The sequence below is a fragment of the Amblyraja radiata genome, chromosome 30 (assembly GCF_010909765.2).
Source record: "Amblyraja radiata isolate CabotCenter1 chromosome 30, sAmbRad1.1.pri, whole genome shotgun sequence".
NCBI lineage: Eukaryota > Metazoa > Chordata > Chondrichthyes > Rajiformes > Rajidae > Amblyraja > Amblyraja radiata.
The window spans coordinates 19,554,615-19,571,436 of NC_045985.1; the positions used below are offsets into that span (position 1 = coordinate 19,554,615).

Consider the following 16,822-nt stretch of genomic DNA (forward strand, 5'->3'; position numbering starts at 1 on the left):
ATCTGCAGTTCCTTCTTCAACATTATCCAACACAGTCTTTTAAGAAAGAACTGCAGATGCCGGAAAAAAAATCGAAGGTAGACAAAGATGCTGGAGAAACTCAGCGGGTGAGGCAGCATCTATGGAGCGAAGGAATAGGCGACGTTCACGGATAATCAGTATGAAGAAGGGTCTCGACCCGAAACGTCAACTATTCCTTCTCTCCATGCAGCTTCACCCGCTGAGTTTCTCCAGCATTTTTGTCTACCTCCTATTATTCAGCACGGAATCAATTCCCCGCGCACTGCAACGTGCGGCGTAGTAGACAACTGCGGTTCTGTGCGGGTTGGCAGCTTCCTGAAGGGGGAAGGAAGTGGTCGGGGTTAAAATGGCTTCGAAACACCAGATCCAGGGTTTAACCGAATACGCGATTTGTCCCATCTGCCTGGATTTCTTCACCGATCCGGTGACACTGGAGTGCGGGCACAACTTCTGCCGCTCCTGTGTCACACAGAGTTGGGACAGGGAGGGTAGAAACTCCTGCCCGGAATGTAGAGAGAAGTCTACAGACCGCACCCTCAGGGTGAATCGGGCCTTGGCGGGTCTGTCTGAGAAAGCTAGACAATTGAGCCTGAACACGGAAAGGAAAGAACTTCAGTGCGAGAAACATCAGGAAGAACTGAAGCTGTTTTGTGAAACCGACAAGAAACTGATCTGCCTGATCTGCCGAGACGCGCGGGAACACAACTCTCACCGTTTCCTGCCGATTAAAGAAGCCGTTGAAAGCTACAAGGTAAAAACAAACAGAATTTCATTATCAGAATTTCCTTTCTGCATTTTGCGGACCGCGCTCCCTCGGCGATTGTTCGGTTCACACAGACTCCCACCCAAAACCAGCCCTTTGCCCGGGTACTTGCCCCAGTCCCAGCCACCGCTGGAGATGAAATACCTGTCCCTATACCTTCGCCCATACATCCATACAGGGACTCCAGCAATCATTCCAGGTGAGACAGCCTGCGGCTCTCCGTTGATTCGCTTCCTAACCCACTGAGTTCTCCAGCTGTTTGAGTCTTTGTAAATCTTTAATGTGCAGTTCCGTGTCTACAGTTCAAGTGAGTTTATTGTCATGTGTCCCTGATAGGACAATTAAATTCTTGCTTTGCTTCAGCACACAGAACATAGTAGGCATTTACTACAAAACAGATAAGTGTGTCCATATACCATAATATAAATATATACACACATGAATAAATAAACTGATCAAGTGCAAATAACAGAAAATGGGTTGTTAATAATCAGAGTTTTGTCCGAGCCAGGTTTAATAGCCTGATGGCTGTGGGGAAGTAGCTATTCCTGAACCTGGATGTTGCAGTCTTCAGGCTCCTGAAGGTAGCAGGGAGATGAGTGTGTGGCCAGGATGGTGTGGGTCTTTGATGATACTGCCAGCCTTTTTGAGGCAGCAACTGCGATAAATCCCCTCGATGGAAGGAAGGTCAGAGCCGATGATGGACTGGGCAGTGTTTACTACTTTTTGTAGTCTTTTCCTCTCCTGGGTGCTCAAGTTGCCGAACCAAGCCACGATGCAACCGGTCAGCATGCTCTCTACTGTGCACCTGTAGAAGTTAGAGAGCGTCTTCCTTGACAAACCGACTCTCCGTAATCTTCTCAGGAAGTAGAGGCGCTGATGAGCTTTCTTGATAATTGCATTAGTGTTCTCGGACCAGGAGAGATCTTCAGAGATGTGCACGCCCAGGAATTTGAAGCTCTTGACCCTTTCATTGGTTCATTGGTTCTGTCTGGTCTAATTATTTTACTCGCTGAATCTGAATCTCAATCCACAGGAGCGGATTAAAACATCCTTAGAGACTCTCACAAAAGATAAATCAGCGGGGGAGCAAATGGAGCAGCAACAGAAACAGAAGCTTTCTGGAGTTCGGGTAAGGTTTCCAGTTTCCCTTATCTGATCTTGTGCTATTGTCTTAGATTCCAGGCTCGATATTATTGATCTTCATCTTTCATTTGACAGGAACAGTCACAGAACCTGTTGACCCACATCACATCGGTATTTGCTGAACTGCGCCAGATTCTCAATGAGGAAGAGCAGCGCTTTCACAAGGAACTCCGGGAAGAAGAGGAGAGCGTTCTAAACCCAATGGAGAATAATCTACAAGAGATTCAAGAGAAGTTAAACTCTATTCAAGAGCAACTCCTAAAGCTGCAGGAGCGGATGAATCAAATGGACAGTTTGATATTTCTGAAGGTAAGGAGTTACATATTCACTGATTCAGTATAAGGGCACAATCACAAAATAGTGGGTAACAGTGTGCGATAAATGCAGAATTCCCCAATAATTCAGGGCTGATTGAAACAAATCAGTTGGTAGGGCAGACGAACACCTCATAGTTTGATCAGCCTACAACCCAACGGCATGTACATTGTATTCTCCAGTTACAGGTAAACCTTATCCCCTTCAGATCTCCCTGTTCATCCAATTCTCCCCCACAGGTATTTATTTTCATCCCCAATCCCCGTAACCATGTTGCTTCCCCTTCTCCAACCGCTGATCCCCAACCCATCCTACTTGGCACCCAGCACATTCTCTCTGTTCAGATTCCAATTCTGTTGCAAGTTTTCTCCCCGTCGCCATCAGCAGCGGGAATATCCATCGGTCTGCCATCCTCACCCAAATTCACGTATCTCTTGCCATTTATTGCCCCAGTTCCTTCCCCTTCGCCTCTATTTACCAGCACTCTCCCATCTATTCCATAAGATGGAAAGAGGTTCTTGTCCAGACCCGTCAGGTGTACGTTACCAGACTGATTCCTGGGATGTCAGGGCTTTCATATGAAGAAAGGCTGGATAGACTCGGTTTGTACTCGCTAGAATTTAGAAGATTGAGGGGGGATCTTATAGAAACGTACACAATTCTTAAGAGGTTAGACAGGCTAGATGCAGGAAGATTGTTCCCGATGTTGGGGAAGTCCAGAACTAGGGGTCACAGTTTAAGGATAAGGGGGAAATCTTTTAGGACCGAGATGAGAAAAACATTTTTCACACAGAGAGTGGTGAATCTCTGGAATTCACAGAAGGTAGTTGAGGCCAGTTCATTGGCTATATTTAAGAGGGAGTTAGATGTGGCCCTTGTGGCTAAAGGGATCAGGGGGTATGGAGAGAAGGCAGGTACAGGATACTGAGTTGGATGATCAGCCATGATCATATTGAATGGCGGTGCAGGCCTACTCCTGCACCTATTTTCTATGTTTCTATGTTTCCCTCCTCAGATCCTGGCTGACATGATCATGATTCCGATCTAGTGTCTCCAAATAAATGGTTTATTTTCTCCGGTGCCATATTACTGCCTTACTCCCATTAACACACACCATTCCATGGCAGGACTGGCTGCATCTTTATCGGGCAGAGTAATTGTACTTATCACATTGAGCATTGTCATAATTTGCATGATGTTCAAGACAGATCCTCTCTTAGTCTGACATGAACATCTGGTCACAAGCTGGCAACATGATGTCTGTGGAGACAAAGATAATATGGTTCCCCTCTTGCTGACCTACAGGGAGCAAGAGGCACCAGGGGGTGTTTGAAGTGGCAATGTAGGATCATTGGCGAATAGGATAGAAGAAAATTCCAAGGCTTGTCACACAGATATTAAACGCAAGAGGGTAACAATGAATTTTGCTCGCCCAATTATAGGAAGGATGTCAACAAAATAGAGAGAGTACAGAGGAGATTTACTAGAATGTTGCCTGGGTTTCAGCAACTAAGTTACAGAGAAAGGTTGAATAAGTTAGGTCTTTATTCTCTGGAGCACAGAAGATTAAGGGGGGACTTGATAGAGGTCTTTAAAATGATGGGAGGGATAGATAGAGTTGACGTGGACAAGCTTTTCCCATTGAGAGTAGGGAAGATTCAAACAAGAGGACATGACTTCAGAATTAAGGGACAGAGGTTTAGGGGTAACATGAGGGGGAACTTCTTTACTCAGAGAGTGGTAGCTGTGTGGAATGTGCTTCCAGTGGAAGTAATGGAGGCAGGTTCGTTTTTATCATTTAAAAATAAATTGGATAGGTATATGGATGGGAAAGGAATGGAGGGTTATGGTCTGAGTGCAGGTAGATGGGACTAGGGGAAAATAATAGTTCGGCACGGACTTGTAGGGCCGAAGGCACACAAAATTGCTGGAGAAACTCAGCGGGTGCAGCAGCATCTATGGAGCGAAGGAAATAGGCGACGTTTCGGGCCGAAACCCTTCTTCAGACTGATAGGGGGTGGGGTGGGGGGTGGGGGGGGGGGGGGGGAGAAGGACGGAAAAAGGGTGGTGGAGGAGCCCGAGGGCGGGGGGATGGGAGGAGACAGCTCGAGGGTAAAGGAAGGGGAGGAGACAGCAAGGGCTAGCAAAATTGGGAGAATTCAACGTTAATGCCATCAGGACGCAAACTACCCAGGCGGAATATGAGGTGCTGTTCCTCCAATTTCCGGTGTTGCTCACTCTGGCAATGGAGGAGACCCAGGACAGAGAGGTCGGATTGGGAATGGGAGGGGGAGTTGAAGTGCTGAGCCACCGGGAGTTCAGGTAGGTTATTGCGGACTGAGCGGAGGTGTTCAGCGAAACGATCGCCCAACCTCCGCTTAGTCTCGCCGATGTAGATCAGCTGACATCGAGAGCAGCGGATGCAGTAGATGAGGTTGGAGGAGATACAGGTGAACCTTTGTCGCACCTGGAACGACTGCTTGGGTCCTTGTAGGGCCGAGATGGCCTGTTTCCGTGCTGTAATTGTTATATGGTTATTATATGGTTATAGGGCGACCCTTGCTGGACAAATGATGTAATTCACGACTGGAACCAGAGGACGTTGAATCGCCCCATAAGTCCAGTGTTAAATATCAGGCCCGTACGAAGCTTTTCAAAAAGGGGGGTGGCATGACAGGATTACAAAAAACTTAATGTGGAATAGTGTGCGTGCTGCGCACATCATGAGCGCGAAGCATGAAGTCCCTCGATGCCAGGGTCCAGGGCCCTTAAGCGGACCCTGGAAGCTCTGGGGTTTTAGATGCTCTCTGATCCATTCTGAGCCTTGTTTTGGAGCATTTTTGCACCAAATTTATGACCAATATTTCAGAAATTAACAGGAATCTGAGGTAGCTTTTTCACACAAAGGGTGCTGGATGTATGTAACGAGCTGCCAGAGGAGGTAGTTAAGGCTGGGACTATCTTAATGTTTAAGAGACATTTGGACACGTACATGGATAGGACAGATTTAGATCGATATGGGCCAAACGCGTGTGAGTGGGACTAGTTTAGATGGGACATGTCGGTCGGTGTGGGCAAGTTGGGCTGAAGGGCCTGTTTCCACACTGCATCATTCTATGACTAAAAAGTGAAGAAGAAAAATGCATGTAGATAAGTAGAGCAGATTTGAAAGAGGAGTGAAATGTAAAGGCAGAGAGAGGTTTATGGGTGGAAAGGAACATAGGAAAGGAGGGGGGAGAGTGGGTTTGGACAGATGCGTGAAGGGAAACTAGTCACAAAGTGCTGGAGTAACTCAGTGGGTCAGGCAGCATCTGCAGAGAATATGAATAGGCGACGTTTCACAGAGTGCTGGAGTAACTCAGCGAGTCAGGCAGTATCTGTGGAGAACATGGATAGGTGACATGTCACAGAGTGCTGGAGTAACTCAGTGAGTCAGGCAGCATCACTGGAGAACATGGATAGGTGATATGTCACAGAGTGCTGGAGTAACTCAGTGAGTCAGGCAGCATCTCTGGAGAAAAGCTATAGATTATAGTTCGGGTCAAGACCGTTCTTCAGTAATATTCATGATGTGGCATGCATAAACATTCCTGAATGTTACCCAAACCATTGTGAGATACTTTGTTACGGTGCTTGCCCTCTCCTATAACGTCTCTGCTGCCTTGGGTGATACAGGACAGGACACGAGCTTTGGGACACGGTGTGAAGCTGTTGCCGTCTGTCCCAGCCTGGTAAAAACCTGGATGGTGTGGATTTGGAGAGGATGTTTCCACTAGTGGGAGAGTCTAGGGCCAGTGGCCACAGCCTAAGAATTAAAAGACATTCCTTTAGGAAGGAGATGAGCAGGAATTTCTTAAGTCAGAGGGTGGTGAACTGTGGAATTCATTGCCACAGATAGCTGTGGAGGTCAAGTCAATGGACATTTTTCAGGAGGAGATTGATAGATTCTTGATTGATACGGGTGTCAGAGGTAATGGGGAGAAGGCAGGAGAATGGGTTTGAGAGGGAAAGATAGAGTCATAGAGTGATACAGTGTGGAAACAGACCCTTCGGCCCAGCATGTCCCATCTGCACTAGTTCCACCTGCCCACGTTTGATTCATATCCCTCCGAACCTGTCCTATCCATGTACCTGTATAACTGTTTCTTAAATGTTGCGATAGTCCCTGCCTCAACTACCTCCTCTGGCAGCTTGTTCCATACACCTACCACCCTTTGTGTGAAAAACATACCCCACAGATTCCTATTAAATCTTTTGCCCTTCACCTCTGCTCCTCGATTCACTTACTCTGGGCAAAAGACTCAACCATATCTATTCAAATCATGATTTTATACACCTCTATAAGATCATCCCTCATCCTCCTGTGCTCCATGAAATAGAGTCCCAGCCTACTCAACCTCTCCCTATAGCTCTGGCCCATCTAGTCCTGGCAACATCCTCATAAATCTTCACTGTACCCTTTCCAGTTTGATGATATCTTTCCTATAACATGGTGCCCAGAACTGAATACAATACTCTGAATGCGGCCTCACCACCTTCTTATGCAACTGCAACATGACCTCCCAACCTCCATACTCAGCCTGACCCGCTGAGTTACTCCAGCACTCTGTGAAACGTCACAGAACAGGGCAAGATTAGCAAGTTTGCTGATGATACAGAAGTGAGTGGTTTTGCAGATAGTGAAGATGGTTGTGAAAGATTGCAGCAGGATCTGGATCAATTAGCCAGATGGGCAGAGGAATGGTTGATGGTTGCATGGTTCCTTGAAGGTCGTGTCGCAGGTATATCAGGTGGTCAAAAAGTATTTTGGCACTTTGGCCTTCATCAGTCAGAGTATTGAGTATAGAAGTTGGGAGGTCATGTTGCAGTTGTATAAGACGTTGGTGAGACCGCATTTAGAATATTGTGTTCAGTTCTGGGCACCATGTTAAAGGAAATATGTCAAACTGAAAAGAGTACAGAGATCCCCCATCCTGGATCAGTCCAACCAGGGTTGTGTCATCCGCAAACTTGAGAAGCTTGACAGAGGTGTCTGTGGAAGTGAAGTCATTTGGTGTGAAGTGGTGATTGGAGTGGGGTGGGTGTAGAAGGGCCCAGTCTTTGCAGACTGAGGTCAGGCTGTGAGTGGGTGTGAAGTGTTGGTTGGGGTGGGAAAGCGTCCACTCTTTTCATACTGGAGTTTTGCCTTAAGTAGGTGCGAAGTGGTGAATGGGAAGCCCCCCTCCCCCCCCCCTCCCCCCCATCTCAAAATGGAAATGTTACATCTGTATGTAATGATCCCATTAAAATGTGTATTTATGTCACAAACTATGGAATTCATATGTTTCTGTATTGTTATCAAGGAAAAGAAAGCAGTTCCAATTGTTTGATATTATTTATATGGAGGAGAAAATATAATAGCTCTAAAACCTACCTTAATTTTGCAATCTCACTCAAGATAATCCCCCTTTCCCTCTCCCCTCCCCCATCTCTCTCTCCTCTCCCTTCCCCTCTCTCTCTCCCTCCCCCCTCTCACATCCCCTCCTCTTTCTTGCAAAAGATGAAGGTGGTGCGGGCCCAGCGGGCGGGGGTGATGAAGGTGTTGTGGGCCCAGTGGGGGTGGCGGGGGCCCAGCGGGTGTCAGTGGGGGTGGCATGGGCCCAGCGGGGGTGGCGTGGGCTCAGCGGGGGTCAGCGAGGGTGGCGTGGACCCAGCGGGGGTCACCTGGGGTGGCATGGGCCCAGCAGGGGTGGCGTGGGCCCAGCAGGGGTGGCGTGGGCCCAGCGGGGGGTGGCGTGGGCCCAGCAGGGGTGGCGTGGGCCCAGCGGGGGTCAGCGGGGGTGGCATGGGCCCAGCGGGGGTGGCGTGGGCCCAGCCGGGGTCAGCGGGGTGGCGTGGGCCCAGCGGGGTTCAGCGGCGGGGGCGTGGGCCCAGCAAGGGTGGCGTGGGCCCAGCAGGGGTGGCGTAGACCCAGCGGGGGTTGCGTGGGCCCAGCGGGGGTGGCATGAGCCCAGTGGGGGTGGCGTGGGCCCAGCGGGGGTAAGCGGGGGTGGTGTGGGGGTAAGATGGCTTGGGCCCCGGCGGCGGGGGCAGGCGAGGGGAGCGGGCTCCGCCGCAGCGGCGTCTGGTGTTGGGGTTACAGCCGTTGGGTTCAGATTCAGCCACTCCTGCCCGGGGACGGGAGAACAGAGAACTGGTCGTTTCCAAAGTGGAAACGTTGATTTTTCCACCCGATTTTTTTTCTTTTTTTTCTTAGGGGGGAGAAAAGGGGGGTGCGGTCGCACCCAACGCAACCCCCCTTCGGACGGCCATGAATATACTCTTTACATTGAATTAATACAATACCGGACTGACGGGGCGCTCCATCAGCAACGAGTGCAAAGATCTGTAGGAACATTGTAACAATTTGGATGAAATTCCTGCTGTCACGATGTGGTCGCTCTGTGTAAATTAATGGATCTTTCTGATGTTATATATTTCAGGAGGAAACTCGTCAGAAGAGGAGGTGAGACTCTCTGCACTGTTTTGGAAAGTGACCCAGAAATCGTTGATGCTGGTCTTATAACCGTGCGTTTAATTCATGCAGGGTGAGTGATGAAGAACGGTCGTTGTCGGTAGCAGACGGTGCCTTGGCAACTGGAAAGTTCGATCACCCATTTTTGTTGAGCAAATTGACCGATGGCATTAAGAGAGGAAAAAACGTATTTGGTTTAAACCGTTAGAGTACTTGATGTATTAATTACATGCAGTGGTGTAGTCTAGTTTTTTGTAGTGGGTATAATGTGATGATTCCCTCCTAGCCTCTTCCACACCCGTCCTATAAACACCGCCACACTCACTGTCGCATACAGTAGCCTACAACCACCATAAGTAATTGAGATTATTCAACACTCGATATTGTCATCAGTTTCTAGGACAATAAACAGTCAAATTAAAATCACCATTAGGCACTAGCATCATATAAACTATAAAGCATCAATAAATAAATAACTGTTGGCTATATAAACACTGTACTACTGTATATGTAACCGGCCTGGCCTCAGTACTAATGTGCTAAGGAGACGACGGGATACTTGAGTCTTTTGCACAGGACATTTATTGCTGCTGCTGCTGCATGCTCTGTTTAGAGTTTTGAGACAAGAAAAAACAGAGTTAGTCATTTGTCAGAAACAATTACAACTCAATAAAATAAAATACCCTATATAAGAAACAATAAATGCAAAAATACAAAATAAAAACATCTTCTTTAGAATTATGTTTCCCATACAAAAATACTTAAATAATAAATTAAAATAAATAAAACATATCAGCAACTGTTCTAAGACGTCTCACACTCATACTTAATACAGCAATCACACAGCATCACAAAATACACGTTTTCAATCACAGTAAGTCCTATGCAAATAACATCTGTTCAGTGTTTAACAGAGAAGAAAAACAGTACATCCGCAAAAACGACCAGCGGAGGGCGCATGACCCATGCAAAATAAAACAAACACCACAATCCCTTCATTGTAAAAAAGTAACAAACAAAGGTGAATACACAGTTACATGAGGGATATTTAGTGGAATACAAACACTTTTCCGTATCTGCTACTGTAGCAGGTATGGAAAAGTGTTTGTATTCCACTAAAAGGGATTTTGTCAACAATTGTTTTTCACTTTAAATGTAGTAGCCTGCTAGTTTACAAAACCTTCCCAAATTTGCTTGTACTCAGGCATCTGAGGTGTGCTCTGCCTTCTTGCTTGCGTGGCAGAGCGATGGCTTCGTAACCATGTTGATACATATTTGCTTGGCTCAAAAAGGCTTACAGGGGGCCCATTGATGCTGATCATCATCAAATTGCTGACACTAGACAACAACATTCTAGATCTTTGGTCTGTGTACACAATATTCATCAGACTGAAGCCCCTTTCACACTCTGCAGTGCTGCAAGGGATGGTCTGCATGCAGTGGATGAGTGGTTTGAGGCATTCAGGTTCACTCTCTGGGTGCTCGATGAAATCTCTCATTCCATTGACAGCTTGTTCTTGACAAAGATTGAATCGCCTGCACAGTCGTTTTACCTGTGACTCACCGTGCCGTATGCCAGGTGTTGATGGCCAGGTGCTTGAATCCAGAATGCTGAGATCATGAAGAATTTCATCCTTAAATGAGAGCCGCTTCTCCATGTTGTTGATCAGACTTTGTAGGAACTGCTTTGTATTGATCGGCATGAGCTTAGCATTTGACTCCAGGGACACTGATCCAAACTGTCCCAAAGCCTGTGCTTTCAATGCTTCCTCCAATTTCTCTCCTGGAGAATCTTTAAATGATGCCAGCACTCGGATGGTGCGCTTCAGCAGCTGTTCTGCTCTTAAAAGTGTGATTGAATGGGCCTGTAATTGCTGGGACAGGTTTGAAAGTTCAGATAGTGCATCATACATGAGTCCAAGGTCACAAAGAAATTCCTTGCTTTGCATACGATGTGCCAGGCCTCTGTAGGTTTGCCTCTCTTTGCCGTTTCTTGTTTGGTCTCCTGCAGCATTCTCAAAGTGTCTGTTAAGTGCTTCGTATGACCTCCACACAACCTTTACAGAACGGAAACTGCTGGCAACCCATCGGGTGTTTAAAACTCTGCCAATCTTCAGGACTTGTGAGCCCACTTCTTGTGCTGCTTCCATAAGTTCCCGTGAATTTTTATTGGACTGACTGTAGAGATTGTGGAGTTTGTCCATGAAAACTTTGAAGTGGTTGACTGCCTGAACCTCATCCACAGCATCATTTACAGCCAGTTCTAGACGGTGGTTCATACAGTGCCAATGTGAAGAGGTTAGGGTACCTTGCAGTCAGCCTGGTTGCCACACCAGAGTTTTTGCCTAACATAACACTGGCTCCATCAGAAACAAATGAGATCCAGTTGTTTTGAAGCCACTCTTCACTAAAGCCTGCAGTGTCCAAACAGTTTAATAGAGCTTCCTCTATAGACTCTGCCCTCTGGCTTTCCAGCTCCACCAGGTCCAAAAAAACAAATTCAGGAGTAGCTCCATCTAAAGAGGCCTTCACATTGACAATCATGGCTGATTTATGGCTGAGAGAAGTTGCCTCATCAATGAGAACAGACAGCTTGCTTGAAGATGACACAATGCTGTCAACTATTTTTGTCTGCATCTTTTTTGCTATGTGTTCCACAATTTTTGTTGAACTGAACCTTGAGTGCAGACTTGTGCCCATGTTGACACCGTTTTTTTCCTGAAGCTCAATGAGATCGTCATGGTCAGAGAAAGGTCGGTTCATCTTGGCAAGATAATATGCTGTTCTGAATACAGCATTTGTCTCAGCTAACACAGTGTCTGACACAGCTCTCACAAGATTCCCAAGTAAATCCTGTCCACCCTTTTCAGTGAGCTCCTGAGCTATTTCGTGTGCCCTGGACATCTCATGCCGTCTGATCTTGTTTCTCAAGGAGGCCAGGGCTGTTGGTCTGCTTGAGCCTGATGACTGGATCTTAAACATCGCCCACTCCTCAGATATGGAAATTCTTTTCTCTGTTAAGACGCCAGTAGATTTTGTTGAGCTGCAAAAAACACAACCTGAAAGTAAACAAAAACATGACTAATTAACATCATACAAGTAGTCTTTTTTGAATCTATATTAGCAATAACACCTTCTGAACTGGATAAGAATCTATTCAAAATAATTGAATGAACTGTAAATAAGCTTCACTGTGACAATATCATTATAATTTAATTGTATAAAAGTGAAATTAATGTATCTTTAAGATGAAAATAAACCAGCTATACTCTCATTTCCATAAAGTTGACTTCATGTGTTTATACCAGCTTTACAAGTTGGCTGATATTTACCTAACTTTCTGTCCTTCCATTCTAACCAAGAATGCCTGCTTTTAAACTCCCTAGCCTGACTCTCAGTCCATAGGGCTGGCCAGGAGATATCATCTAGAAGGAACAAGGAGATATTCAGCACACACGCACTCACAGTCTCACAGTAAAATGTGTAATAACTACGTTATTTACTACTTTACTACAACAAGATTGAGCTAGCAAGGTCGTTTAGTGAATATATGTGTGGTATTCATTCAGTTTGGGAAATCTCTTATAAGCTAGTAGCTAGTAGTCTAATATCTGCTAAAGTTCACTTGTATACGACTTTCACTTACCCGATACACTGCTGGCATCAGGCTCCGCTGTAGTTCCCTCTTCTTCATCTAACGTCCTAGTGACTGCTGGAGTGTCGGCCGAGGCAGCAGCAGGCTTGTTTTTTGTTTAAATGGCTAAGGGTAGTTTGTTGCTTCCGCTTCATATTTACTGTTGAGCCGCTGGACATCACCTCGGCGCCGACCATCTAGGTGACGTGACGTCAGGTCTAGGTCACGGGCAGTCACCACAGGCACGAGCACGGGCCATGGACGGAAGCCTCTGTATGGCTATTATAATGCTGCGTTCCATTGTACTCGGAACTCGGGACTTTCCCACTTCCGACAAGGAAAAGTGCGACTCTGACAGAGACACAGCGCACAGGTTGAATTTATGAATGAAAGTATGACAGTTCTGTGACAGAACTGTCATACTTTCATTCATAAAATAAACAGAACTTCTGTCACTATCGAAGTGGATACGTGACCCTTTCATTGGTTCATTGGTTCTGTTTGGTCTAATTATTTTACTCGCTGAATCTGAATCTCAATCCACAGGAACGGATTAAAACATCCTTAGAGACTCTCACAAAAGATAAATCAGCGGGGGAGCAAATGGAGCAGCAACAGAAACAGAAGATTTCTGGAGTTCGGGTAAGGTTTCCAGTTTCCCTTATCTGATCTTGTGCTATTGATATCTGACCAGGCTCGATATTATTGATCTTCATCTTTCATTTGACAGGAACAGTCACAGAACCTGTTGACCCACATCACATCGGTATTTGCTGAACTGCGCCAGATTCTCAATGAGGAAGAGCAGCGCTTTCACAAGGAACTCCGGGAAGAAGAGGAGAGCGTTCTAAACCCAATGGAGAATAATCTACGAGAGATTCAAGAGAAGTTAAACTCTATTCAAGAGCAACTCCTAAAGCTGCAGGAGCGGATGAATCAAATGGACAGTTTGATATTTCTGAAGGTAAGGAGTTACATATTCACTTTGATTCAGTGTAAGGGCACAATCACAAAATAGTGGGTAACAGTGTGCGATAAATGCAGAATTCCCCAATAACTCAGGGCTGATTGAAACAAATCAGTTGGTAGGGCAGACGAACACCTCATAGTTTGATCAGCCTACAACCCAACGGCATGTACATTGTATTCTCCAGTTACAGGTAAACCTTATCCCCTTCAGATCTCCCTGTTCATCCAATTCTCCCCCACAGGTATTTATTTTCATCCCCAATCCCCGTCACCATGTTGCTTCCCCTTCTCCAACCGCTGATCCCCAACCCATCCTACTTGGCACCCAGCACATTCTCTCTGTTCAGATTCCAATTCTGTTGCAAGTTTTCTCCCCGTCGCCATCAGCAGCGGGAATATCCATCGGTCTGCCATCCTCACCCAAATTCACGTATCTCTTGCCATTTATTGCCCCAGTTCCTTCCCCTTCGCCTCAATTAAGATGGTGCCGGTGTGTGTGGCCTGCCGTCTGTTGCTGCCGGTGTTGTGTGTGCTGTTTGCTGTTTCGCTTCTTGTTCTGGATGTCGACTCTCTGCTGGTGTATGATCGCCAAACACTGCTGGATCTTCGACTTTCTGCCGAAGATGCAGCGGAATTGGATGGTGGTGGACGTGGAACTTTGCCCCCGCTTCTGGCGGGGGCCCCGACTCGCATTTGCCGCGCCCCGGCTCCACCTCCTCGGCGTAAGCGCCCCCGTCGCCGGGGAAAACGCAGCGGCCGGCTGGTGAGGCTGAAGGCCCGTCTCGCGCGCTTTTCTGCGTCTTCTTGGACTGGGATTGGAGCCGTGCCTAGCCTCGTTGTTCCTCGACGCTCGCTGGACCCTGTCGACGCCTGCCTGTTGCCTGTCGAAACAAGGGCCGCAAGTTGGGGTGATTCACCCCGCGGCCCCTGCTCTCCTCGTCCCCGCTGGCGCGGGGTGAATCACCCCAACTTGCGTCGGGCTCCCCGGGCTCCCCGGACAGCTAACGCCGCCGGTTTCTGTCAGGATTGGCCTGGTAAATGCTAGATCGCTAGCAAACAAGACTTTTGTCTTAAAGGATTTCTTCACGTCCCGAGGATGGGATTTCCTCTGCGTGACTGAGACATGGCTGAGTGTTGGTGAGACCAGCGCTTTCACTGATCTGTTACCCCATGATTGCTGCTATCTTAACTCCCCGCGGACGTCGGGCAGAGGAGGAGGAATAGCTACTGTCCATAAGAGTCATTATAAATGTAAGCAGCTATTGCTATCATCCTCTTTAACCAGCTTTGAACTGAGTTTATTTGAGCTGGGTGGCTCTCACACAGTGTTGTGTGCTGTGGTCTATCGGCCTCCCAAGTACAATAAGGACTTTTTAAATGACTTTTCTGTTTTCCTGGCTGAAATCATGCCTAAATATGACCGTGTTCTTATTGTTGGGGATTTTAATGTTCATGTGTGTTGTCCTGATAAGCCAATGGCAAAAGGCTTTTTAAACCTCATTGATTCTTTTAATCTTGTGCAATCTGTGTCTGGACCCACACAAGAGCACGGTCACACACTCGATCTTGTCCTATCATACGGTTTGCCCATTTCTAACCTAGAGATATGTGACGCAGTGTTTTCAGACCATATGCCTGTATTATTTGAGGCTGCTCTTGCCTGTAATACAGTTAAACCTCGCGCTGCTGCTCGGCGCTGTCGTGTTATTAACCCTTCCACTGCTTTTCAGTTCTCGGTTGCTTTCAATCGGAACTCCATCATTCCTGAGTCTGTGTGCAATACAGAGGAGCTTAGCTCATGGTTTCACTCCACCTGCCAAACTGTTTTAGACACTGTGGCTCCATTAAAATCCAGGCAGCCTAAAACTAAATTTGAGCCCTGGCTGAATGACACGACCCATGCTGTCAGACGTGAGTGCCGTAGAGCTGAGCGCAAGTGGAAGAAGGACAAACTGCAGGTGTCTTTTCAAATGTTAAGGGAGTGTTGGCGTCATTATCAGAAAACTGTGAAAGATGCTAAAAGAAAACATTTCTCGGATATTATCCTGTCAAACTGTCACAAGCCTCGTGTGTTGTTTAACACCATTGACACAGTTCTTAATGCCCCGCAGACTATCTGTATGGAGGCGTCCCCTGCTGTGTGTGAAAACTTCCTTCACTTTTTTATTGATAAGGTCACTTCTATTAGAGCTCTAATCCCACCGTCTGCTTATGACCCCTCAATCTCAGTCCCCTGCTTGGCTGTATTTGACCAGTTTAAGCCTGTGACTCTTTCCTTTTTACAGGAGATTGTTGGTCATTTGAAGCCCTCAGGTTCTCCAAACGATGCTGTCCCTCCTCGACTATTTAAAGAGGTTTTCCCCGCTGTAGGACCATCTGTTATTGCAGTCATTAATAGCAGTCTGTCCTCAGGTGTTGTCCCTGAAAAATTTAAACATGCAGTAGTACAACCCCTGATTAAAAAACCTGCTCTTGACCCTGCAGTTCTTGGTAATTTCAGGCCTATCTCCAAACTGCCTTTTCTATCAAAAATCCTGGAGAAGATCGTGCACAGTCAATTAATGGCCTTTCTGGAAGAACATAATATTTTAGAAGTTTTCCAATCCGGTTTTAAATCCCTGCACAGCACCGAATCAGCCCTTTTAAGAGTTTTTAATGATATTTTTTTAGCTACTGACCGTGGTGACTGTGTTACCCTTGTGCTTTTAGATTTGACTGCTGCTTTTGACACAGTGGACCATGAAATATTGATCTCACGATAGCACTGGAGTGGTTCAGGTCGTACCTGGCTGATCGAACTTTCTGTGTCAGCCTTGGGGACTCTGTATCCTCCTCTGCTCCTCTCTCGTGTGGGGTCCCACAGGGCTCAGTTCTTGGCCCTCTCCTCTTTTCTCTCTATTTGCTCCCACTTGGTTCCATACTTAGGAAACATGAAATTTCATTCCACTTTTATGCAGACGACAGTCAGATTTATGTGCCTCTTAAAAAGAAGGATGAACACTCTGTCGGACTGTTACTTGAGTGTCTCAACGACATAAAGGCCTGGATGGCTCTGAACCTTTTAAAATTTAATGATAAAAAGATGGAAGTAATGGTTTTTGGTGGCACCACTGGGGCCCCCCCTGTAGATCTGGGCTCCCTGGCCCAGTATATCAAACCAATCATCACAAACCTAGGGGTTAAATTGGACCCTGAGCTTAAATTTGACAGTCAGATCAAGGCTGTTGTTAAATCAAGTTTTTTCCATTTGAGGCAGCTGGCCAAAATAAAGCCAATTCTGTCAAGGCAGCACTTTGAGACGGTAATCCACGCCTTTGTTACCACTCGGCTGGATTACTGCAATGCACTGTATGTGGGGGTTAGTGGGTCCTCCATCACCCGTCTCCAGATGGTACAGAATGCAGCTGTACGTCTTTTAACTGGCACACGTAAACATGAGCACATTTCGCACATTTTAGCCTCACTCCACTGGTTGCCTATC

At 46.7% G+C, this 16,822-nt stretch overlaps 1 protein-coding gene across 1 annotated transcript in view; it reads left to right on the forward strand.

The window, feature by feature from the left end:
- Nucleotides 1–249: 249 nt before the first annotated feature.
- Nucleotides 250–16,822, forward strand: part of LOC116990020 (nuclear factor 7, brain-like) — a 46,359-nt gene continuing 29,786 nt past the window's right edge. The window contains exons 1-7 of the mRNA XM_033047545.1: nt 250–772; nt 1,821–1,916; nt 2,006–2,239; nt 8,707–8,729; nt 8,811–8,925; nt 12,919–13,014; nt 13,103–13,336. Coding sequence (XP_032903436.1) covers nt 368–772; nt 1,821–1,916; nt 2,006–2,239; nt 8,707–8,729; nt 8,811–8,925; nt 12,919–13,014; nt 13,103–13,336 — 1,203 coding nt within the window. The 5' untranslated portion in view covers nt 250–367. The remainder of the gene's footprint in view (nt 773–1,820; nt 1,917–2,005; nt 2,240–8,706; nt 8,730–8,810; nt 8,926–12,918; nt 13,015–13,102; nt 13,337–16,822) is intronic.